This window comes from Amblyraja radiata, unplaced genomic scaffold, assembly GCF_010909765.2.
Source record: "Amblyraja radiata isolate CabotCenter1 unplaced genomic scaffold, sAmbRad1.1.pri scaffold_768_ctg1, whole genome shotgun sequence".
NCBI classification, from domain to species: Eukaryota; Metazoa; Chordata; class Chondrichthyes; order Rajiformes; family Rajidae; genus Amblyraja; species Amblyraja radiata.
In genome coordinates, this window is record NW_022630777.1 from 1 (window position 1) to 24751 (window position 24751).

The 24751-nt window shown below is 58.0% G+C and overlaps 1 protein-coding gene across 1 annotated transcript; it reads left to right on the plus strand.

Annotated features, from left to right (window-relative positions):
- Window positions 1-6: 6 nt before the first annotated feature.
- LOC116970338 (ubiquitin carboxyl-terminal hydrolase CYLD-like) lies at window positions 7-23112 on the plus strand. The gene is made up of 7 exons (XM_033017002.1): window positions 7-98; window positions 1761-1827; window positions 13160-13292; window positions 16313-16421; window positions 18512-18630; window positions 20262-20472; window positions 22073-23112. The coding sequence occupies exons 1-7, from the start codon at window positions 35-37 to the stop codon at window positions 22255-22257; spliced, it is 888 nt and encodes a 295-aa protein (XP_032872893.1). The 5' UTR covers window positions 7-34; the 3' UTR covers window positions 22258-23112.
- Window positions 23113-24751: the final 1639 nt, after the last annotated feature.

Consider the following 24751-nt stretch of genomic DNA (forward strand, 5'->3'; position numbering starts at 1 on the left):
TTGCAGGGACGGGTTTGTGGACTGCAAGAAGGTGATGAATCTGCGGCAGGAGCTGACACAAGGTGGATACTGTGCCGGCTTCACGTCCGAGGAGAAAGGTCAGTGAGGAGTGAGGCTTCCCTGGTTCCCCCTGCTCCAGCACCACCTTCCCCCTCCCCCCCACCCACTCCCCTCACTCCCCCCCACTCCCCTCACCAGCCCACTCCCCTCACCCCCCACCCCCCACCCCACTCCCTCCCACTCCCCCCCCACTCCCTCCCCTCACCCTCCCACTCCCCCCCCACTCCCCAATCCAGGATGGGCAACTTGAACATGTCTCCAGTCACATGCGAGAGGTTGAGCAGGCTGGGACTCTATTCCTTGGAGCGCAGGAGGATGAGGGGTGATCTTGTAAGTAAGTAAGTTTATTGGCCAAGTATTCACATACAAGGAATTTGCCTTGGTGCTCCGCCCACAAGTAACAACATGACATACAGTGACAGTTACGAATGACTCAGTAAACACTAAACATTAATAATAATAAAACATTAATGATAAAACACCATTGATCAAGCATGTGAACCAACAAAATACCCTTCATTATAGAGGTGTATAAAATCATGAGAGGAATAGATCAGGTAGATGCACAGAGTCTCTTGCCCAGAGTAGATGGATTGAGGACCAGAGGACATAGGTTTAAGGTGAAGGGGAGGTAACTTCACACAAAGGGTGGTGGGTGTATGGAACAAGCTGCCAGAGGAGGTAGTTGAGGCAGGGACTATCCCAATGTTTAAGAACAATTAGACAGGTACATGGATGGGACAGGTTTGGAGGCATATGGACCAAACACGGGCAGGTGGGACTAGTGTAGCTGGGACATGTTGGCCGGTGTGGGCAAGTTGGGCTGAAGGGCCTGTTTCCACACTGTATCACTATATGACACTAACAAACTTCTACTGATGTACCACTGAAAGCATAGTGTCGGCTTGCATCACAGTTGGGAACAGCTCTGCTCAAGACCACAGGAAAATGCAGAGAGTTGTGGATGCAGCCCAGTCCATCACACAGACCAGACTCCCCTCCATCAACTCCATCTACACTTCACGCTGCCTCAGGAAAGCAGTCAACATAAAAGACTGATAAACGGGTCCCGACCCAAAGTGTCACCCATCCATTTTTTCCATAGATGCTGCCTGACCCGATGAGTTACTCCATCGCTTTGAATCTATCTTTGAGCAAAGACTTGTCCCACCCCGGTGATTCCTTCTCCCCGCTCCCGTCCGGCAGAAGGTACAGAAGCTTGATAGCGTGCACCACCAGACTCAGGAACAGCTTCTTCCCCTCTGTCCTTCCATAAGCTAGGGCACTGTCCGATTCACCTCTACCCCATTGCGGATATTGGACCTTGTCTGTGGAACTGATGCGCTACAATGCTGAGAACTATATTCTGCACTCTGTATCTGCTCTACCTATTGTACTTGGGTTTGGCTTAATGGTATGTATGTATAGTTCATAGAGTCATAGAGTGATGCAGTGTGGAAACAGGCCCAACTTGCCCACACCGGCCAACATGTCCCAGCTACACTAGTCCCACCTGATCACCTCTCATCCTCCTGCGCTCCAAGGAATCGAGTCCCAGCCTCTCCCCATAGCTCAGACCCTCTAGTCCTGGCAACATCTGGTCTGTTTGGATAGCGTTGGGAAACCAAGCTTTCCACTGTACCTCGGTGCATGTGAGTAAAAAACCTAAGTGCGTGAGTGTGTGTGTCCTTGCCTTGCAGACCCCGAGGAGTTTCTCAACGTGATCATGCAGCAGGTGCTGGGACTGGAGCCACTCCTGAAGCTGAAGTGAGTTTGTGAGGGTTTCATGTTCCTCAATGCTGCAATCTTGAACACAATCTGTGGTGGGCTGGGGAGGGGGGTGGGTGGTTACAGCATCTGTGCCTTGCCCTTGGAGAGGTGGGGGCTGGACGCTCTGTGAACCCCCGCATCTAGTGAAGTGGTGTGGGGAGGGAGATCCCAGGCTCAGACCCGTCCTGGTCTGAAGAAGTGTCCCAACCCCAAACATCACCCAGCCTTCATCCCCAAAGGTGCTGCCTGACCCACTCCAGCAGTTTGTGTCTTCTGTATAAACCAGCATCTGCAGTTCCTTGTTTCTGTCGAACAGTACAGCTCAGTACAAGCCGTTTGGCCCACTGTGTCTGTCCGAACATGTGTAAGAAAGAACTGCAGATGCTGGTTTAATCGAAGGTAGACACAAAATGCTGGAGTAACTCAGCGGGACAGGCAGCATCTCTGGAGAGAAGGAATGGGCGATGTTTCGGGTCGAGACCCTTCTTCAGACTGATGTCGGGGGAGTGTCTCTGTGTCTCTGTGACTGTATCTCTGGGTCTCTGTGTCTCTGGGTCTCCGTGACTCTGGGTCTCCGTGACTCTGTGTCCCCGTGACTCTGTGTCCCCGTGACTCTGTGTCCCCGTGACTCTGGGTCCCCGTGACTCTGGGTCCCCGTGACTCTGTGTCTCCGTGACTCTGGGTCTCCGTGACTCTGGGTCCCCGTGACTCTGTGACTCTGGGTCTCCGTGACTCTGTGTCTCTGTGACTCTGGGTCCCCGTGACTCTGTGTCTCTGTGACTCTGGGTCCCCGTGACTCTGGGTCCCCGTGACTCTGGGTCCCCGTGACTCTGGGTCCCCGTGACTCTGTGTCTCTGTGACTCTGGGTCCCCGTGACTCTGGGTCTCTGTGTCTCCGTGACTCTGGGTCTCCGTGACTCTGTATCTCTGGGTCCCCGTGACTCTGGGTCCCGTGACTCTGGGTCCCCGTGACTCTGTGTCTCTGGGTCTCCGTGACTCTGGGTCTCCGTGACTCTGTATCTCTGGGTCCCCGTGACTCTGGGTCCCCGTGACTCTGGGTCCCCGTGACTCTGGGTCCCCGTGACTCTGGGTCCCCGTGACTCTGGGTCCCCGTGACTCTGGGTCCCCGTGACTCTGGGTCTCCGTGACTCTGGGTCCCCGTGACTCTGTGTCACCGTGACTCTGGGTCCCCGTGACTCTGGGTCCCCGTGACTCTGGGTCTCCGTGACTCTGGGTCTCCGTGACTCTGGGTCTCCGTGACTCTGTGTCTCTGTGTCTCCGTGACTCTGGGTCCCCGTGACTCTGGGTCCCCGTGACTCTGGGTCCCCGTGACTCTGGGTCTCCGTGACTCTGGGTCCCCGTGACTCTGGGTCCCCGTGACTCTGGGTCTCTGTGTCTCCGTGACTCTGGGTCCCCGTGACTCTGGGTCCCCGTGACTCTGGGTCCCCGTGACTCTGGGTCCCCGTGACTCTGGGTCCCCGTGACTCTGGGTCCCCGTGACGCTGTGACTCTGGGTCCCCGTGACTCTGGGTCCCCGTGACTCTGTGACTCTGGGTCCCCGTGACTCTGGGTCCCCGTGACTCTGGGTCCCCGTGACTCTGTGACTCTGGGTCCCCGTGACTCTGGGTCCCCGTGACTCCGTGACTCTGGGTCCCCGTGACTCTGTGTCCCCGTGACTCTGGGTCCCCGTGACTCTGTGTCCCCGTGACTCCGTGACTCTGGGTCCCCGTGACTCTGGGTCCCCGTGACTCTGGGTCCCCGTGACTCTGGGTCCCCGTGACTCTGGGTCCCCGTGACTCTGGGTCCCCGTGACTCTGGGTCCCCGTGACTCTGGGTCCCCGTGACTCTGTGTCTCTGTGTCTCCGTGACTCTGGGTCCCGTGACTCTGGGTCCCCGTGACTCTGGGTCCCCGTGACTCTGGGTCCCCGTGACTCTGGGTCCCGTGACTCTGGGTCCCTGTGACTCTGTCTCTGTGTCTCCGTGACTCTGGGTCTCCGTGACTCTGGGTCCCCGTGACTCTGGGTCCCGTGACTCTGGGTCCCCGTGACTCTGTGTCTCTGTGTCTCCGTGACTCTGGGTCTCCGTGACTCTGGGTCTCTGGGTCCCCGTGACTCTGGGTCCCCGTGACTCTGGGTCCCCGTGACTCTGGGTCCCCGTGACTCTGGGTCCCCGTGACTCTGGGTCCCGTGACTCTGGGTCCCCGTGACTCTGGGTCCCCGTGACTCTGGGTCCCCGTGACTCTGGGTCCCCGTGACTCTGGGTCCCCGTGACTCCGTGTCTCTGGGTCTCCGTGACTCTGGGTCCCCGTGACTCTGGGTCCCCGTGACTCTGGGTCCCCGTGTCTCTGGGTCTCCGTGTCTCTGGGTCCCCGTGACTCTGGGTCCCCGTGACTCTGGGTCCCCGTGACTCTGTGTCCCAGTGACTCTGGGTCCCCGTGACTCTGGGTCTCTGTGACTCTGGGTCCCCGTGACTCTGGGTCCCCGTGTCTCTGGGTCCCCGTGACTCTGGGTCCCCGTGACTCTGGGTCCCCGTGACTCTGGGTCCCCGTGACTCTGGGTCCCTGTGACTCTGGGTCTCCGTGACTCTGGGTCCCCGTGACTCTGGGTCCCCGTGACTCTGTGTCCCCGTGACTCCGTGTCTCTGTGTCTCTGGGTCTCCGTGACTCTGTGTCTCCGTGACTCTGGGTCCCCGTGACTCTGGGTCCCCGTGACTCTGGTTCCCCGTGACTCTGGGTCCCCGTGACTCCGTGTCTCTGTGTCTCTGTGTCTCTGTGTCTCTGGGTCCCCGTGACTCTGGGTCCCCGTGACTCTGGGTCCCCGTGACTCTGGGTCCCCGTGACTCCGTGTCTCTGTGTCTCTGTGTCTCTGGGTCTCTGTGACTCTAGGTCCCCGTGACTCTGGGTCCCCATGACTCTGGGTCCCCGTGACTCTGGGTCCCCGTGACTCTGTGTCCCCGTGACTCTGGGTCCCCGTGACTCTGGGTCCCCGTGACTCTGGGTCCCCGTGACTCTGTGTCCCCGTGACTCTGGGTCCCCGTGACTCTGGGTCCCTGTGACTCTGTGTCCCCGTGACTCTGGGTCCCCGTGACTCTGGGTCCCCGTGACTCTGGGTCCCCGTGACTCTGTCTCTGTGACTCTGGGTCCCCGTGACTCTGGGTTCCCGTGACTCTGGGTCCCCGTGACTCTGGGTCCCCGTGACTCTGGGTCCCCGTGACTCTGGGTCCCCGTGACTCTGGGTCCCCGTGACTCTGGGTCCCCGTGACTCTGGGTCTCCGTGACTCTGTCTCTGTGACTCTGGGTCCCCGTGACTCTGGGTCCCTGTGACTCTGGGTCTCCGTGACTCTGGGTCTCCGTGACTCTGGGTCTCCGTGACTCTGGGTCCCTGTGACTCTGGGTCTCCGTGACTCTGGGTCCCCGTGACTCTGGGTTCCCGTGACTCTGGGTCCCTGTGACTCTGGGTCCCCGTGACTCTGGGTCCCCGTGACTCTGGGTCCCTGTGACTCTGGGTCTCCGTGACTCTGGGTCCCCGTGACTCTGGGTCTCTGTGACTCTGGGTCCCCGTGACTCTGGGTCCCCGTGACTCTGGGTCTCCGTGACTCTGGGTCTCCGTGTCTCTGTGTCTCTGTGACTCTGTGTCTCTGTGACTCTGTGTCTCTGTGACTCTGTGTCTCTGTGACTCTGTGTCTCTGTGACTCTGTGTCCCCGTGACTCTGGGTCCCCGTGACTCTGGGTCTCCGTGACTCTGGGTCTCCGTGACTCTGGGTCCCCGTGACTCTGTGTCCCCGTGACTCTTGGTCCCCGTGACTCTGTGTCCCTGTGACTCTGTGTCTCTGTGACTTTGGGTCCCTGTGACTCTGGGTCCCTGTGACTCTGTGTCTCTGTGACTCTGAGTCCCTGTGACTCTGGGTCCCCGTGACTCTGTGTCCCCGTGACTCTGGGTCCCCGTGACTCTGGGTCCCCGTGACTCTGTGTCTCCGTGACTCTGGGTCCCCGTGACTCTGGGTCCCCGTGACTCTGGGTCTCCGTGACTCTGGGTCCCCGTGACTCTGGGTCCCCGTGACTCTGGGTCTCCGTGACTCTGGGTCCCCGTGACTCTGGGTCCCCGTGACTCTGGGTCCCCGTGACTCTGGGTCCCCGTGACTCTGGGTCCCCGTGACTCTGGGTCTCCGTGACTCTGGGTCCCCGTGACTCTGGGTCTCCGTGACTCTGGGTCCCCGTGACTCTGGGTCCCCGTGACTCTGGGTCCCCGTGACTCTGGGTCTCCGTGACTCTGGGTCCCCGTGACTCTGGGTCCCCGTGACTCTGTCTCTGTGACTCTGGGTCTCCGTGACTCTGGGTCCCCGTGACTCTGGGTCCCCGTGACTCTGGGTCCCCGTGACTCTGGGTCCCCGTGACTCTGGGTCCCCGTGACTCTGGGTCTCCGTGACTCTGGGTCCCCGTGACTCTGGGTCTCCGTGACTCTGGGTCCCCGTGACTCTGGGTCCCCGTGACTCTGGGTCCCCGTGTCCCCGTGACTCTGGGTCCCCGTGACTCTGGGTCCCCGTGACTCTGGGTCCCCGTGACTCTGGGTCCCCGTGACTCTGGGTCCCCGTGACTCTGGGTCCCCGTGACTCTGGGTCCCCGTGACTCTGGGTCCCCGTGACTCTGGGTCCCCGTGACTCTGGGTCCCCGTGACTCTGGGTCCCCGTGACTCTGGGTCTCCGTGACTCTGGGTCTCCGTGACTCTGGGTCTCCGTGACTCTGGGTCCCTGTGACTCTGGGTCCCCGTGACTCTGGGTCCCCGTGACTCTGGGTCCCCGTGACTCTGTCTCTGTGACTCTGTGTCCCCGTGACTCTGGGTCCCCGTGACTCTGTGTCCCCGTGACTCTGGGTCCCCGTGACTCTGGGTCTCCGTGACTCTGGGTCCCCGTGACTCTGTCTCTGTGACTCTGGGTCCCCGTGACTCTGGGTCCCCGTGACTCTGGGTCTCCGTGACTCTGGGTCCCCGTGACTCTGGGTCCCCGTGACTCTGGGTCCCCGTGACTCTGGGTCCCCGTGACTCTGTCTCTGTGACTCTGGGTCCCCGTGACTCTGGGTCCCCGTGACTCTGGGTCCCCGTGACTCTGGGTCTCCGTGACTCTGGGTCTCCGTGACTCTGGGTCTCCGTGACTCTGTCTCTGTGACTCTGGGTCCCTGTGACTCTGGGTCTCCGTGACTCTGGGTCTCCGTGACTCTGGGTCTCCGTGACTCTGGGTCTCCGTGACTCTGGGTCCCCGTGACTCTGGGTCTCCGTGACTCTGGGTCCCCGTGACTCTGGGTCCCCGTGACTCTGGGTCCCCGTGACTCTGTCTCTGTGACTCTGGGTCCCCGTGACTCTGGGTTCCCGTGACTCTGGGTCCCCGTGACTCTGGGTCCCCGTGACTCTGGGTCCCCGTGACTCTGGGTCCCCGTGACTCTGGGTCCCCGTGACTCTGGGTCTCCGTGACTCTGTCTCTGTGACTCTGGGTCCCCGTGACTCTGGGTCCCTGTGACTCTGGGTCTCCGTGACTCTGGGTCTCCGTGACTCTGGGTCTCCGTGACTCTGGGTCTCCGTGACTCTGGGTCCCTGTGACTCTGGGTCTCCGTGACTCTGGGTCCCCGTGACTCTGGGTTCCCGTGACTCTGGGTCCCTGTGACTCTGGGTCCCCGTGACTCTGGGTCCCCGTGACTCTGGGTCTCCGTGACTCTGGGTCCCCGTGACTCTGGGTCTCTGTGACTCTGGGTCCCCGTGACTCTGGGTCCCCGTGACTCTGGGTCTCCGTGACTCTGGGTTCCCGTGACTCTGGGTCTCCGTGACTCTGGGTCCCCGTGACTCTGGGTCCCCGTGACTCTGGGTCCCCGTGTCCCCGTGACTCTGGGTCCCCGTGACTCTGGGTCCCCGTGACTCTGGGTCCCCGTGACTCTGGGTCCCCGTGACTCTGGGTCCCCGTGACTCTGGGTCCCCGTGACTCTGGGTCCCCGTGACTCTGTGTCCCCGTGACTCTGGGTCCCCGTGACTCTGGGTCTCCGTGACTCTGTCTCTGTGACTCTGGGTCTCCGTGACTCTGGGTCCCTGTGACTCTGGGTCCCCGTGACTCTGGGTCCCCGTGACTCTGGGTCCCCGTGACTCTGTCTCTGTGACTCTGTGTCCCCGTGACTCTGGGTCCCCGTGACTCTGTGTCCCCGTGACTCTGGGTCCCCGTGACTCTGGGTCTCCGTGACTCTGGGTCCCCGTGACTCTGTCTCTGTGACTCTGGGTCCCCGTGACTCTGGGTCCCCGTGACTCTGGGTCTCCGTGACTCTGGGTCCCCGTGACTCTGGGTCCCCGTGACTCTGGGTCCCCGTGACTCTGTCTCTGTGACTCTGGGTCCCCGTGACTCTGGGTTCCCGTGACTCTGGGTCCCCGTGACTCTGGGTCCCCGTGACTCTGGGTCTCCGTGACTCTGGGTCTCCGTGACTCTGGGTCTCCGTGACTCTGTCTCTGTGACTCTGGGTCCCTGTGACTCTGGGTCTCCGTGACTCTGGGTCTCCGTGACTCTGGGTCTCCGTGACTCTGGGTCTCCGTGACTCTGGGTCCCCGTGACTCTGGGTCCCTGTGACTCTGTGTCCCCGTGACTCTGGGTCCCCGTGACTCTGGGTCCCCGTGACTCTGGGTCCCCGTGACTCTGTCTCTGTGACTCTGGGTCCCCGTGACTCTGGGTTCCCGTGACTCTGGGTCCCCGTGACTCTGGGTCCCCGTGACTCTGGGTCCCCGTGACTCTGGGTCCCCGTGACTCTGGGTCCCCGTGACTCTGGGTCTCCGTGACTCTGTCTCTGTGACTCTGGGTCCCCGTGACTCTGGGTCCCTGTGACTCTGGGTCTCCGTGACTCTGGGTCTCCGTGACTCTGGGTCTCCGTGACTCTGGATCTCCGTGACTCTGGGTCCCTGTGACTCTGGGTCTCCGTGACTCTGGGTCCCCGTGACTCTGGGTTCCCGTGACTCTGGGTCCCTGTGACTCTGGGTCCCCGTGACTCTGGGTCCCCGTGACTCTGGGTCCCTGTGACTCTGGGTCTCCGTGACTCTGGGTCCCCGTGACTCTGGGTCTCTGTGACTCTGGGTCCCCGTGACTCTGGGTCCCCGTGACTCTGGGTCTCCGTGTCTCTGTGTCTCTGTGACTCTGTGTCTCTGTGACTCTGTGTCTCTGTGACTCTGTGTCTCTGTGACTCTGTGTCTCCGTGACTCTGTGTCCCCGTGACTCTGGGTCCCCGTGACTCTGGGTCTCCGTGACTCTGGGTCTCCGTGACTCTGGGTCCCCGTGACTCTGGGTCCCCGTGACTCTTGGTCCCTGTGACTCTGTGTCCCTGTGACTCTGTGTCCCTGTGACTCTGGGTCCCTGTGACTCTGGGTCCCTGTGACTCTGTGTCTCTGTGACTCTGAGTCCCTGTGACTCTGGGTCCCCGTGACTCTGTGTCTCCGTGTCTCTGTGTCTCTGTGACTCTGTGTCTCTGTGACTCTGTGTCTCTGTGACTCTGTGTCTCTGTGACTCTGTGTCTCCGTGACTCTGTGTCCCCGTGACTCTGGGTCCCCGTGACTCTGGGTCTCCGTGACTCTGGGTCTCCGTGACTCTGGGTCCCCGTGACTCTGGGTCCCCGTGACTCTGGGTCCCCGTGACTCTTGGTCCCTGTGACTCTGGGTCCCCGTGACTCTGGGTCTCCGTGACTCTGGGTCCCCGTGACTCTGGGTCCCCGTGACTCTGGGTCCCCGTGTCCCCGTGACTCTGGGTCCCCGTGACTCTGGGTCCCCGTGACTCTGGGTCCCCGTGACTCTGGGTCTCCATGACTCTGGGTCCCCGTGACTCTGTCTCTGTGACTCTGGGTCCCCGTGACTCTGGGTCTCTGTGACTCTGGGTCCCCATGACTCTGGGTCCCCGTGACTCTGGGTCCCCGTGACTCTGGGTCTCCGTGACTCTGGGTCCCCGTGACTCTGGGTCTCCGTGACTCTGGGTCCCCGTGACTCTGTCTCTGTGACTCTGGGTCCCCGTGACTCTGGGTCTCCGTGACTCTGGGTCCCCGTGACTCTGGGTCCCCGTGACTCTGGGTCTCTGTGACTCTGGGTCCCCGTGACTCTGGGTCCCCGTGACTCTGGGTCCCCGTGACTCTGGGTCTCCGTGACTCTGGGTCCCCGTGACTCTGGGTCTCTGTGACTCTGGGTCCCCGTGACTCTGGGTCCCGTGACTCTGGGTCCCCGTGTCTCTGGGTCCCCGTGACTCTGGGTCCCTGTGACTCTGGGTCCCCGTGACTCTGTCTCTGTGACTCTGGGTCCCCGTGACTCTGGGTCTCTGTGACTCTGGGTCCCCATGACTCTGGGTCCCCGTGACTCTGGGTCCCCGTGACTCTGGGTCTCCGTGACTCTGGGTCCCCGTGACTCTGGGTCTCCGTGACTCTGGGTCCCCGTGACTCTGTCTCTGTGACTCTGGGTCCCCGTGACTCTGGGTCTCCGTGACTCTGGGTCCCCGTGACTCTGGGTCCCCGTGACTCTGGGTCTCTGTGACTCTGGGTCCCCGTGACTCTGGGTCCCCGTGACTCTGGGTCCCCGTGACTCTGTCTCTGTGACTCTGTCTCTGTGACTCTGGGTCCCCGTGACTCTGGGTCCCCGTGACTCTGGGTCCCCGTGACTCTGGGTCCCCGTGACTCTGGGTCTCCGTGACTCTGGGTCCCCGTGACTCTGGGTCTCTGTGACTCTGGGTCCCCGTGACTCTGGGTCCCGTGACTCTGGGTCCCCGTGACTCTGGGTCCCCGTGACTCTGGGTCCCTGTGACTCTGGGTCCCCGTGACTCTGTCTCTGTGACTCTGGGTCCCCGTGACTCTGGGTCCCTGTGACTCTGGGTCCGTGACTCTGGGTCCCCGTGACTCTGTCTCTGTGACTCTGGGTCCCCGTGACTCTGGGTCTCTGTGACTCTGGGTCCCCGTGACTCTGGGTCCCCGTGACTCTGGGTCCCCTTGACTCTGGGTCCCCGTGACTCTGTCTCTGTGACTCTGGGTCCCCGTGACTCTGGGTCCCCGTGACTCTGTCTCTGTGACTCTGGGTCCCCTTGACTCTGTCTCTGTGACTCTGGGTTCCCGTGACTCTGGGTTCCCGTGACTCTGGGTTCCCGTGACTCTGGGTTCCCGTGACTCTGGGTTCCCGTGACTCTGGGTCCCCGTGACTCTGGGTCCCCGTGACTCTGTCTCTGTGACTCTGGGTTCCCGTGACTCTGGGTTCCCGTGACTCTGGGTTCCCGTGACTCTGGGTTCCCGTGACTCTGTCTGTGACTCTGGGTCCCCGTGACTCTGGGTCTCTGTGACTCTGGGTCCCCGTGACTCTGGGTCCCCGTGACTCTGGGTCCCCGTGACTCTGGGTCTCCGTGACTCTGGGTCCCCGTGACTCTGGGTCCCCGTGACTCTGTCTCTGTGACTCTGGGTCCCCGTGACTCTGGGTCCCCGTGACTCTGGGTCCCCGTGACTCTGGGTCTCCGTGACTCTGGGTCCCCGTGACTCTGGGTCCCCGTGACTCTGGGTCTCCGTGACTCTGGGTCCCCGTGACTCTGTCTCTGTGACTCTGGGTCCCCGTGACTCTGGGTCTCTGTGACTCTGGGTCCCCGTGACTCTGTGTCCCCGTGACTCTGGGTCTCTGTGACTCTGGGTCCCCATGACTCTGGGTCCCCGTGACTCTGGGTCCCCGTGACTCTGGGTCTCCGTGACTCTGGGTCCCCGTGACTCTGGGTCTCCGTGACTCTGGGTCCCCGTGACTCTGTCTCTGTGACTCTGGGTCCCCGTGACTCTGGGTCTCCGTGACTCTGGGTCCCCGTGACTCTGTCTCTGTGACTCTGGGTCCCCGTGACTCTGGGTCTCCGTGACTCTGGGTCCCCGTGACTCTGGGTCTCTGTGACTCTGGGTCCCCGTGACTCTGGGTCCCGTGACTCTGGGTCCCCGTGACTCTGGGTCCCCGTGACTCTGGGTCCCCGTGACTCTGGGTCCCCGTGACTCTGTCTCTGTGACTCTGGGTCCCCGTGACTCTGGGTCCCTGTGACTCTGGGTCTCCGTGACTCTGGGTCCCCGTGACTCTGGGTCCCCGTGACTCTGTCTCTGTGACTCTGGGTCCCCGTGACTCTGGGTCCCCGTGACTCTGGGTCTCCGTGACTCTGGGTCCCTGTGACTCTGGGTCCCCGTGACTCTGTCTCTGTGACTCTGGGTCCCCGTGACTCTGGGTCCCTGTGACTCTGGGTCTCCGTGACTCTGGGTCCCCGTGACTCTGTCTCTGTGACTCTGGGTCCCCGTGACTCTGGGTCTCTGTGACTCTGGGTCCCCGTGACTCTGGGTCCCCGTGACTCTGGGTCCCCTTGACTCTGGGTCCCCGTGACTCTGTCTCTGTGACTCTGGGTCCCCGTGACTCTGGGTCCCCGTGACTCTGTCTCTGTGACTCTGGGTCCCCTTGACTCTGTCTCTGTGACTCTGGGTTCCCGTGACTCTGGGTTCCCGTGACTCTGGGTTCCCGTGACTCTGGGTTCCCGTGACTCTGGGTCTCCGTGACTCTGTCTCTGTGTCTCTGGGTCCCCTTGACTCTGTCTCTGTGACTCTGGGTTCCCGTGACTCTGGGTTCCCGTGACTCTGGGTCCCCGTGACTCTGGGTTCCCGTGACTCTGGGTTCCCGTGACTCTGGGTTCCCGTGACTCTGGGTTCCCGTGACTCTGGGTCCCCGTGACTCTGGGTCCCCGTGACTCTGTCTCTGTGACTCTGGGTCCCCGTGACTCTGGGTCTCTGTGACTCTGGGTCCCCGTGACTCTGGGTCCCCGTGACTCTGGGTCCCCGTGACTCTGGGTCTCCGTGACTCTGGGTCCCCGTGACTCTGGGTCCCCGTGACTCTGTCTCTGTGACTCTGTGTCTCTGTGACTCTGGGTCCCCGTGACTCTGGGTCCCCGTGACTCTGGGTCTCCGTGACTCTGGGTCCCCGTGACTCTGGGTCCCCGTGACTCTGGGTCCCCGTGACTCTGGGTCTCCGTGACTCTGGGTCCCTGTGACTCTGGGTCCCCGTGACTCTGGGTCCCCGTGACTCTGGGTCCCCGTGACTCTGTCTCTGTGACTCTGGGTTCCCGTGACTCTGGGTCCCCGTGACTCTGGGTCCCCGTGACTCTGGGTCCCCGTGACTCTGGGTCCCCGTGACTCTGTGTCTCTGTGACTCTGGGTCTCTGTGACTCTGGGTCCCCGTGACTCTGGGTCCCCGTGACTCTGTGTCTCTGTGACTGTGTCTCTGTGACTGTGTCTCTGTGACTCTGTGACTCTGTGACTGTGACTCTCTGACATTGACCCTGTGTTTCAGGTCGGAGGGACACAAGGACCAGGAGTGCTACTGTCACCAGATCTTCATTGACCCGGACGATGAGCTGCTGGTGCCCACGGTACAACAGCTGGTGGAACGTTCCTTCCACAGCAACCACCTCAAGCTGACCGAGGTGAGTGAGTGAGTGACTGCCTTGTCATCTAAAGGGCCTGTCCCACTGACGCCCGTAGTCGCCCTAAATACCGTCAAGTTGTACGACACTCGCATCACCATCACCTCAAGCTACGACACTCCGCATCACCTGCCTTCACAACACAAGAAATATAATCGTCACATTGGAAATGAACTTATCTACAATAAACCTAAGGACCAATAACTTTTAAACAAACAAATAGTTTATGTAACGTCAGTGTCACCGGGCGTCACGCGCAAGACAGCGTACGTCAGCGTGTGACAGGGTGCACAACATGATGAAACACCCAGATGTCGCATGAAGATTTTGAACATTCCAAAATCCAGGGGTGACAGGAAGTCACCTCACACCCCGACCACGTCGCAACAACCTCTTTTCAGGCTGCGGCCGAAAATGTCGCCCTAGTGGGACAGGCCCTCAAACAGTCCCCAACTCTATTTATTGCCTCCTGGAGACGTGACCTTGAAGTTGGCCTCTTTTCCCCATCATACTTCTCCAGTGTGCCATGTTCTCAGGTCAACTCTACTACAAGCGCACAACTTTCTTCTCATTCCCACAACTGGGGCGGCACGGTGGCGCAGGGGTAGAGTTGCTGCCTCACAGTGCCAGAGACCCCGGGTTCCATCCTGACAACGGGTGCTGTCTGTACGGAGTTTGTACGTTCTCCCCGTGACCGCTTGCGTGGGTTTACTCCGGGTGCTCCAGTTTCCTCCCACACTCCAAAGACATGCGGGTTTATAGGTCAAATGGCCCTAGTGTGTAGGATAGTGCTAGTGTACAGGGTACTTTAGGCTGTGCATGCCATACGCAAGAAGAAGAAGAAGAAGAAGTGTACAGGGTGATCGCTGGTCGGCGTGGATTTGGTGGACCGAAGGAACTTAGTCCGAAGACTAAATTTCCTCCTTCACATAAAATCCATGCCTGCACTTCATTGCAGCAAGAGTCAAGTGTGCATTATTGTCACATGTCCCGAAACGTAACGTTAAGATTCTTGTCTGCAGCAGCGCCAGAGGTTTTAGGTTAAAGATACAGCACGGAAACAGGCCCTTCAGCCCAGCGAGCCCGCACAGACCAGCGATCACCCATTCACACTCGTTCTATTCTACACACAACTTACCAAAGCCAATTAACCTGCAAAACCTGCACGTCTTTGGAGTGTGGAAGGAAACCGGAGCACCCGGAGAAAACCCACGCAGGTCACGTGGAGAACGTACAAACTCTGTACAGGCAGCACCCATAGACAGGATAGAACAATACAGTACAGGAACAGGCCCTTCGGCCCACTATGTCCATTTTTAGTTTAGTTTATTGTTTAGTTTGTGTACAGGGGTACAGTAGAAAGCTTTTTGTTGCGTGCTATCTGGTCAGTGGACAGACTATACATGACTACAATCAGGTCGTTTATACATGTTTATAAGATCATGTGATAGGAGCAGAATTAGGCCATTCAGCCCTTCAAGTCTACGCCTTTCAGTCGTGGCTGATCTATCTTTCCCTCTCAATCCCATTCTCCTGCCTTCTCCCAGTAACCCCTCACTAGTCACAAATCTATCAATCTCTGCCTTAAAGATATCCACTAACTTGGCCTCCACAGCCGTATGTGGCAATGAATTCCACAGATTCACCACCCTCTGACTAAAGAAATTTCTCCTCATTTCTATCCTAATGGAACGTCCTTTTATTCTGAGGCTATGTCTAGTCCTAGACTCTCCCACAAGTGGAAACATCCTCTCCACATCCACTCTATCCAGGCCTTTCACTGTTCGGTACGTTTCAATGAGGCCCCCACCTCATCCTTCTAAACTCCTGCGAGTACAGGCCCAGTGCCGTCAAACGGCTACAGATACAGTATAAAGGGAAAGAGGATGCCAAATGAAGCCTCTAAACATGGGACTGTGTACAGCACCGCGGGGAATCGGCAGAGACGTACTTTGTATAAGTTAAGACAAGAGTGCACAAGAATCTCACCCCTTCCTCGACTCCGAAAACAAAGTGGGAGCCAGCGTGGGGGAGCCGCTGAGATCATGAGAGGAATAGATCGAGTAGATGCACAGGGTCTCTTGCCCAGAGTAGGGGAATCAAGGACATAGGTTCAAGGTGAAGGGGAAAAGATTTAATAGGAATCCGAGGGGTAACTTTTTCACACAATAGACAGTAGACAATAGACAATAGGTGCAGGAGTAGGCCATTCGGCCCTTTGAGCCAGCACCGCCATTCAATATGATCATGGCTGATCATCCACAATCAGTACCCCGTTCCTGCCTTCTCCCCATATCCCCTGACTCCACTATCTTTAAGAGCCCTATCTAGTTCTCTCTTGAAAGCATCCAGAGAACCTGCCTCCACCGCCCTCTGAGGCAGAGAATTCCACAGACTCACCACTCTCTGTGAGAAAAAGTGTTTCCTCGTCTCCGTTCTAAATGGCTTACTCCTTATTCTTAAACTGTGGCCCCTGGTTCTGGACTCCCCCAACATCGGGAACATGTTTCCTGCCTCTAGCGTGTCCAAGCCCTTAACAATCTTATATGTTTCTTAACCCTTCAAAGGGTGGTGGGTGTATGGAACGAGCTGCCAGAGGAGGTAGTTGAGGCTGGGACTATCCCAACATTTAAGAAACAGTTAGACAGGTACGTGGATAGGACAGGTTTGAGGGATATGGACCAAGCACGGGGAGGTGGGACTAGTGTGGCTGGGATATGTTGGCCTGTGTGGACAAGTTGGGCCGAAGGGCTTTTTTCCTCGCTCTATCTCTCTGCGACTCTATAACGGAGAGATACCTGGCATGGGTGGGGGGGGGGGGGGGTACAGGACAGAGTGGGACCATTGGGGACTATACTGAATACCTTCTCTGTGCCCCTTATGTGGCCACTCTTTGCATACCTTGTGTGTGTTTTGCAAAACGAAGAATCTCACTGTGACTTGTCACACGTGAGAATAAAGTTTCAATCAAATCAACAATCCTCCCACCCACCTCGCAATTTAACTCTTTTCACCCCCAGGTTCCCTCCTGCTTTATCATACAGATGCCTCGCTTTGGGAAGAGTTATAAGATGTTTGAGAAAATCATCCCTTCTCTGGAACTGGACATCACCGACCTGCTGAGTGAAAGTAGGTAACAGAGGTAGGGGGTGAGGGGCACAGGTATGCCCCCTCCCCCTCCCCCCCTCTCAAATCCCCTCCCCCCTCAAATCCTCTCCCCCACCCCCCTCAGATTTCCCCCCCACCCTGCCCCCCACCCCCCTCAAATCCCCACTGCCCTCAAATTCCCCTCCGCCCTCAAATCCCCTCCCCCCTCAAATCCCCTCTTCCCCTCCCCCTCTCAAATTTCCTTCCCACTGCCCCCCCTCAAATCCCCTCCCCCTCTCCCCACCCCTCTCAAATCCCCTTCCCACTCCGCCTCTCCCACCCCCCCGCAAATCCCCTCCCCCACCCCACCCTCAAATCCCCTCCCCTCCCCATCTCAAATCCCCCTCCCACCCTGCCCCACCTCAAATCCCCCTCCCACCCTGCCCCCCCTCAAATCCCCCTCGCACTCCGCTTCGCCCACCCCCTCCCCCTCTCTCAAATCCCCCTCCCACCCTGCCCCCCCTCAAATCCCATCCCACTCTGCATTCCCCTCCCCTCCCCCCACACCCCACTCCCAGTTCCCCTCCCACTCTCCTGCACCCTTCACCCACCTCTCCCCTCCAGCTCGCCCCCCCCCCCCACTCCTCTCCCCCCACCCTCACCCTCATAGTCTGGGCGGCGCGACCAACGTCGCAGCGGCCTCTGCAGTCTGTCTGTGTATTTTGTTTTGTCCTGTTGAGGGTTTAGTTTGTAGTGGGCTTTTAAATGTGTATGTGTGGGGGGTGGGGGGTGGGTGGGGGAAACGTTTAAATCTCTTCCCTGCATGGATACCCGACCTTTTCCCTGTCGGGTCTCCGTTGTCGTTGGGGCCTAGCGCCGTGGAGCGGCCTCCAACCGGAACGACCTGGGGGCTCAAGTCACGGAGCCTGTGGAGCTGCGGACCTACCATCGTGGAGCTGGCCGGCTTCGGAGCGTGGAGAGCTGCGGCGGCGAGCTGCTGCGACCCGACTCTGGTGGATGGTGACACCGGGAGCTCGCGGGTCCCCGGTGGGAGACTGCTTTGCGGGGCACCGGCAACGGCGACTTCTCCCGCCCGAATTGCGGGGTCGAGAGTGACCTGGAGCGGGGTCTTACAACGCCCGGCGCGGCTTTAATTTGCCGCGGACTTGCTAGCGACCGCTGGGGGCTTTGACGTCGACTTCGGGAGAGGAATGGAGAGCAGGGGTGAGACAAGACTTTGCCTTCCATCACAGTGAGGAGGAGATTCACTGTGATGGATGTTTGTGTAAATTGTGTTGGTGTGTGTCTTGGTTCTTTTTCTTGTTTGTATGACTGCAGAAACTAAATTTTGTTTGAACTTCATGTGAGGTTCAAATGACAAATAAACGGTATGGTATTGTATTGTATGTTGTCACAATTGTATACACTTTATAATGTCTCCCCTCAACCTCCGTCGCTTAAGAGGAAACAATCCACCTCTATCTAACCTCTCCTCGCAGCTAATATCCTCTCTTCCAGAAGGTTCCAGCAGGTTTTCCCTCAGCTAATACCAGAGGAGGTTTACAAGAACGATCCCAGCAATGAGTGGGTTAACCTATGTTGAGCGTTGGTCGGCACTGGGACTGTACTCGCTGGGGTTTAGAAGGATGAGGGGGAACCTCATTGAAATGTACAGAATAGTGAAAGGCCTGGGTAGAGTGGATGTGGGGAGGATGTTTCCACTAGTGGGAGAGTCCAGGACCAGAGGGCACAGCCTCAGAATGAATGGATGTTCCATTTGGAAGGAGATGAGGAGGAATTTCTTTAGTCAGAGGGTGGTGAATCTGTGGAATTCTTTACCACAGAATGGGGTTAGGAGGGAGAGGTAGATCAGCCACGATTGAATGGTGGAGTAGACGTGATGGGCCGAATGGCCTAATTCTGCTCCTGTAACTTCTGAACCTATTGTGGAAGTTTGTACCGGGCCTTGCCTGGGCTTCTGAGGCTGCAGAGTGAGCGGTCTATGTTTGTGTGTCGTGCTGCCGTTGTGTTGTGGGCGCTGTGAATGAGGGTGGTGTTGGATTCACCCAGCACCCAGCACCCACCGCCCACACTGACTGATCTGTGTTGTTCCCTTCTCCCTGTGTCCTCAGGCCCCAGGGGGTGCTTTGTGTGCGACGAGCTGGCCACCCAGGAGTGCGAGGACTGCTTCAAAGACAAGCTCTTCTCCAAAACCGGCCTCAAGCAGTTCTGTGACACTTGCTGGACACAGGTAAACGCGCCCACCTCTCCCTCAGAGCCCTGCCATTAGAGACAGCACCGAGACAGGCCCTCCACACTGACCCGCACGCCCCATCTACACTAGTCCCACCTGTTTGTGTTGGTCTTTGGCCCATATCCCCCTCAACCTGTCCTATCCATACACTTAGAGTCAGACAGCATGGAGACAGGCCCTTCGGCCCAACACCTCCATGCCGACCAACAGAGCCCATCTAGGCTAGTCCCTGCATTTGGCCCATATCCCGCCAAACCTTTCTTATCCATGTACCTGGTTAGACAGTCGTACAGCACGGAAACAGGCTATTCGGCCCATCTTGTCTGTGCTGACCACAATGTCCCGTCTACACCAGTCCCATTTGCCTGCGTTTGGCCCGCGTCCCGCAAAATCTTTCCTGTCCATGAGCTCCAATTTTAGGTGATCTCTAACTCCCCTCCCAAACATTGCCCCTCTCCTCCCCACCCCCCCCCCACCCTTTCTTTCCCACCCCCTCCCTGCTCTGTGTCTCACGTGGACTCCCACCTGTCCCCCCCCCTCCCTCCCCCGCCACTTTCCTCTCTCTGGCTTCACAATCCGCAACTCTTCAAACCTCTCGCACCTTCTGCTCTTATCTCAGGCCTTTCTTCCAACCATCTGCCTATCAGCCCCTCACCCCGTGTCCACCTATTACCCAGCTGTGCTTTTCCCCGCCTCTCCCCTTTCCCAGAGCTCTTCCCTCACGCCTCCCTACACTCAGTCTGAAGAAGGGGCCAGACCCGAAACGTCACCCATTCCCTCTCTCCACAGACGCTGCCTGTCCCGCCGAGTTACTCCAGCTTTTAGTGTCTATCCTTCTGACAAGGGGTGCAGGATGAAGGGGGGTCACTCTCATTACTCACGCCATCACTCTCTCTCATCACTGGCTGCGTTACTCCCCCCCGGTTCAATCCCATCGCTTGCTGCATTACTCCCTTCCCTCGTTCACTCCCATCAATACACAATAGGTGCAGGAGTAGGCCATTCGGCCCTTCGAGCCAGCACCGCCATTCAATGTGATCATGGCTGATCATCTCCAATCAGTACCCCGTTCCTGCCTTCTCCCCATATCCCCCTATTTTTAAGAGCCCTATCTAGCTCTCTCTTGAAAGTATCCAGAGAACCTCCCTCCACCGCCCTCTGAGGCAGAGAATTCCACAGACTCACCACTCTCTGTGAGAAAAAGTGTTTCCTCGTCTCTGTTCTAAATGGCTTACCCCTTATTCTTAAACTGTGGCCCCTGGTTCTGGACTCCCCCAACATCGGGAACATGTTTCCTGCCTCTAGCATGTCCAAGCCCTTAACAATCTTATATGTTTCAATGAGAGCCTCTCTCATCCTTCTAAACTCCAGAGTGTACAAGCCCAGCTGCTCCATTCTCTCAGCACATGACAGTCCCGCCATCCCGGGAATTAACCTTGTAAACCTACGCTGCACTCCCTCAATAGCAAGAATGTCCTTCCTCAAACTAGGGGACCAAAACTGCACACAATACTCCAGGTGTGGTCTCACTAGGGCTCTGTACAACTGCAGAAGGAGCAATCACTGACTGCGTTACTCCCCCCTGGTTCACTCCCACCACTGACTGCGTTACTCCCCCCTTGCTGCAGGTTCACTCGCAGGCGTCGCGGCGCCGGCACGTGCCGTTGGCGCTGCGCTGCCCGGCGGGGTACGAGGGGGGGCGTCGGGCAGGGGTCCCCCGCGAGCGGATGCAACTCTTCGCTGTGCTGTGCATCGAGACCAGCCACTACGTATCCTTCGTCAAGTACGGACCGCAGAACAGTGACTGGATGTTCTTCGACAGCATGTCCGACAGGCACGGTGAGGCTCATCGGCACCCCGCTCACACACACACTCACACACACTCACTCACTCACTCACTCACTCACTCACTCACTCACTCACTCACTCACTCACTCACTCACTCACTCACTCACTCACTCACTCACTCACTCACTCACTCACACCTTGCTGACCAGCAACACAGCAATGGATGGAGGGACGCTTTATTGCCATACCTGACCAGTCACAGTGAAAGGGTCGGCACCCTTCTTCACATTGTCTGTGGAATTCTCTGCCTCAGAAGGCGGTGGAGGCAGGTTCTCTGGATGCTTTCAAGAGAGAGCTAGATAGGGCTCTTAAAGATAGCGGAGTCAGGGGATATGGGGAGAAGGCAGGAACGGGGTACTGATTGGGGATGATCAGCCATGATCACATTGAATGGCGGTGCTGGCTCGAAGGGCCGACTGGCCTACTCCTGCACCTATTGTCTATTGTCTATTGATTTAGTGGTTGGGGGGGAAAGCTGTAAGAGTGGAGATCTCTCGGGAGAGCTTGGGCAGGCTGGGACTTTATTCCTTGGAGCGCAGGAGGCTGAGGGATGATCTTATAGAGGTGGATAATATCATGAGAGGCACGTCTGTGGAGTGTGGGAGGAAACCGGAGCACCCGGAGAAAACCCAGCACCAGTAGTCAGGATGGAACCCAGGTCTCTGGCGCTGTGAGGCAGCAACTCTACCGCTGCACCACCGTGCCAACCTATCCTCCCACATCCCAAAGACGTGCGGGTTTGTGGGTTAATCGGCCCTCTGTAAATTGCCCCTAGTGTGTAGGGAGCGGGTGAGAGAGTGGGATAATATACAACTAGTGTGAACGGGTGATCGATGGTCGGCGTGGACTCAGTGGGTCGAAGGTAGACACAAAATACTGGAGAAACTCAATGGGTCTCGACCCGAAACGTCGCCAATTCCTTCTCTCCACAGATGCTGCCTCAACCCGTTGAGTTTCTCCAGCATTTTGTGTCGACCTTCGATTTTACCAGCATCTGCAGTTCCTTCTTAAACAATGGGTTGAAGGGCCTGTAGTGCGCTGTGTCTCTAAATCACCCCTAGTGTGTAGGGAGTGGATGAGCGAGTGGGATACGATGGAGCGAGCGTGAAGGGGTGATCGCTGGTCAGCATGGGCTGGGTGGGCTGAAGGGCCTGGTCAGCATGGATTGGGTGGGTTGAAGGGCCTGGTCGGCATGGGCTGGGTGGGTTGAAGGGCCTGGTTGGCGTGGGCTGAAGGGCATGGTCAGCATGGACTGGGTGGGCTGAAGGGCCTGGTCAGCATGGGCTGGGTGGGCTGAAGGGCCTGGTCAGCATGGGCTGAAGGGCCTGGTCAGCATGGGCTGGGTGGGCTGAAGGGCCTGGTCGGCATGGACTGGGTGGGCTGAAGGGCCTGGTCGGCCTGGGCTGGATGGGTTGAAGGGCCTGGTCGGCATGGGCTGGGTGGGTTGAAGGGCCTGGTTGGCGTGGGTTGAAGGGCCTGGTTGGCGTGGGTTGAAGGGCCTGGTCAGCATGGGCTGGGTGGGTTGAAGGGCCTGCTTCTGCGCTGTGTCTCTGAAGTAAAGTGACAATGTGATGGTGCTTGTGACCCACAGGTGGGGAGAGCGGCTACAACATCCCATCGGTGACGGCCTGCCCCGAGGTTGGTCAGTACATGGACATCCCCCCCGCACAGCTGGCCAAGCAGAGTGGCCGCGACATGGCGGGAGTGGCCAAACGGCAGTTCTGTGACGCCTACATGTACCTGTACCAGAACCCCAGGATGGCCGTGTACAAGTGACCATATCCGCCCCCCTCCACAATCCCACCTACTCCACACACCCAGCCCCAGTGGCCCTGACTCTGGTGGTCTCTCACCTCCCACACAAGGGACTGTCTCTCCAGCTCATCCAGCCTGGCCCAGCATTCAGCGTCCACATGCTCCACACACCCAGCCACTGTGCCAGCGAGTCTGGCCTGCTGCCTTGCAGAGAAGCATAGACAATAGGTGCAGGAGTAGGCCATTCGGCCCTTCCAGCCAACACCGCCGTTCAATATGATCATGGCTGATCATCCCCAATCAGTACCCCGTTCCTGCTTTCTCCCCATATCCCCTGATTCCGTTAGCTAAATCTAACTCTCTCTTGAGAACACCCAGTGAATCGGCCTCCACTGCCTTCTGTGGCAGAGAATTCCACAGATTCACAACTCTCTGGGTGAAAATGTTTTTCCTCGTCTCAGTCCAAAATGGCTTTACCCTATATTCTTAAACTGTGGCCCCTGGTCCTGGATTCCCCCAACATCGGGACCATTTTTCCTGCATTTAGCCGCTCCAATCCCTTAAGAATGTAATATGTTTCTGTAAGATCCCCCTCTCATCCGTGTAAATTCCAGTGAGTACAAGCCCAGTCGACCCATCCTACAGGAGGGAGGGTCTCCCAGCTTATCCAACCTGGCCCAGCGTCCGCAGTCTCATCCCCAGTGACACTGAGTCTGGTGTTTCACACCCTACAAGAGGCAATGTCTCCCCGTCTCCTCCAGCCCGGCCCAGCTTCCAGCGTCCAGATCGCTTTCCCAGTCTCCTGCTTTTTATAGGAGACTGTCAGATTTATATTGCACCAGTACATTTATAAATAAAGAGATTTATTTCATTTTTTATGTTGTGGTCTGATTGCTGTGTGAAAAACCATGGGAGACATTACCCCTTTAGTTTAGAATGAAGATGTAAAAAGCTGCAGTAACTCAGCAGGAGAGGCAGCATCTCAGAGAAGGCATGGGTGACGTTTCCGGTCGAGATCCTCCTTTGGGAGGTTTAGTTTAGAGATACAGCGTGGAATCAGGCCCTTCGGCCCACCGAGTCCATGCTGGCCAGCGATCACCCCGTCCCCGTACACTAACACTATCCCACACACACTAGGGACAAGTTACAAATTTACCAAAGCCAATTAATCTACAAACCTGTACGTCTTTGGAGTGTGGGAGGAAACCGGAGCACCCGGGGAAAACCCACGCAGGTCACGGGGAGAACGTACAAACTCCGTACAGACAGCACCTGTAGTCAGGATGGAAGCAGGGTCTCTGGTGCTGTGAGGCAGCAGCTCTACCCGCTGCGCCACTGTGCCGCTCCCTCCCCCCCCCTCCCCCCTCTATCGAAATCTGAACTCACTCCCTGCCCTCCCCTCTCAGCCCCTGTCTACACTCACCCGTACACTTAAAGCAGCATCTGCAGTTCCTTCCTGCACACACAAGACCGTGCGGGCAAGATTCTCTGCCAACTTCGTCTACCAGTTGGCAGATGATGCCACGTGGCGGGCCTGAGCTCACACAACAAGCAGGAAGGAGATGGAGAACTTTGTAACTTGTTGTCAAGGCAGCAACCTCTCCCTCAATGGCAGCAAGATGAAGGAGCTAGTTACTGGCTTCAGTGAAACGCCATTGAGTGTACGCTCTCGTTCACGTCAATGGGGCGTAGAGGTAGAGATGGCCAAGAGCTTCAGCTGCCAAGGTGTAAATATCACCAACAATTTGTCCTGGTCCCACCACATGGACTCTAGGGCCATGGGTGCAGACTGACACCTCTAGTTCCTCAGAAAGCTAAGGAAAAGGGCAGCACGGTGGTGCAGTGGTAGAGTTGCTGCCTCACAGCGCAGAGACCCGGGTCCCGGGTTTAGCTATATTTAAGAGGGAGTTAGATGTGGCCCTTGTGGCTAAAGGGATCAGGGGGTATGGAGAGAAGGCAGGTACAGGATACTGAGTTGAATGATCAGCCATGATCATATTGAATGGCGGTGCAGGCTCGAAGGGCCGAATGGCCTACTCCTGCACCTATTTTCTATGTTTCTATGTTTCCATCCTGACTACGGGTGCTGTCTGTACGGAGTTTGTACGTTCTGCCTGTGACTTCGGATCTCCGGTTTCCTCCCACACTCTAAAGACGTACAGGTTTGTAGGTTACTTGGCTTGGTATAAATGTAAAATGTCCCTAGTGTGTGTAGGATAGTGTTAGTGTGCGGGGATCGCTGGCCGGCGCGGACCCGGTGGGCCGAAGGGACGGTCTCGACCTGAAACGTCACCCATTCCTTCTCTCCAGAGACGCTGCCTGTCCCGCTGAGTTACTCCAGCTTTTAGTGTCCACAGCAGGCCGATGGGCCTGTTTCCATGCTGTATCTCTAAACTAAAATTGGGCCTGCCTCAAATGATGCATCAACTTGTAATGATGCACCACAGAAAGGTTCTGACTGTGTACCCTATCCATGCCTCTTATAATTTAATATACTTCTATCTGGTCTCCCGAA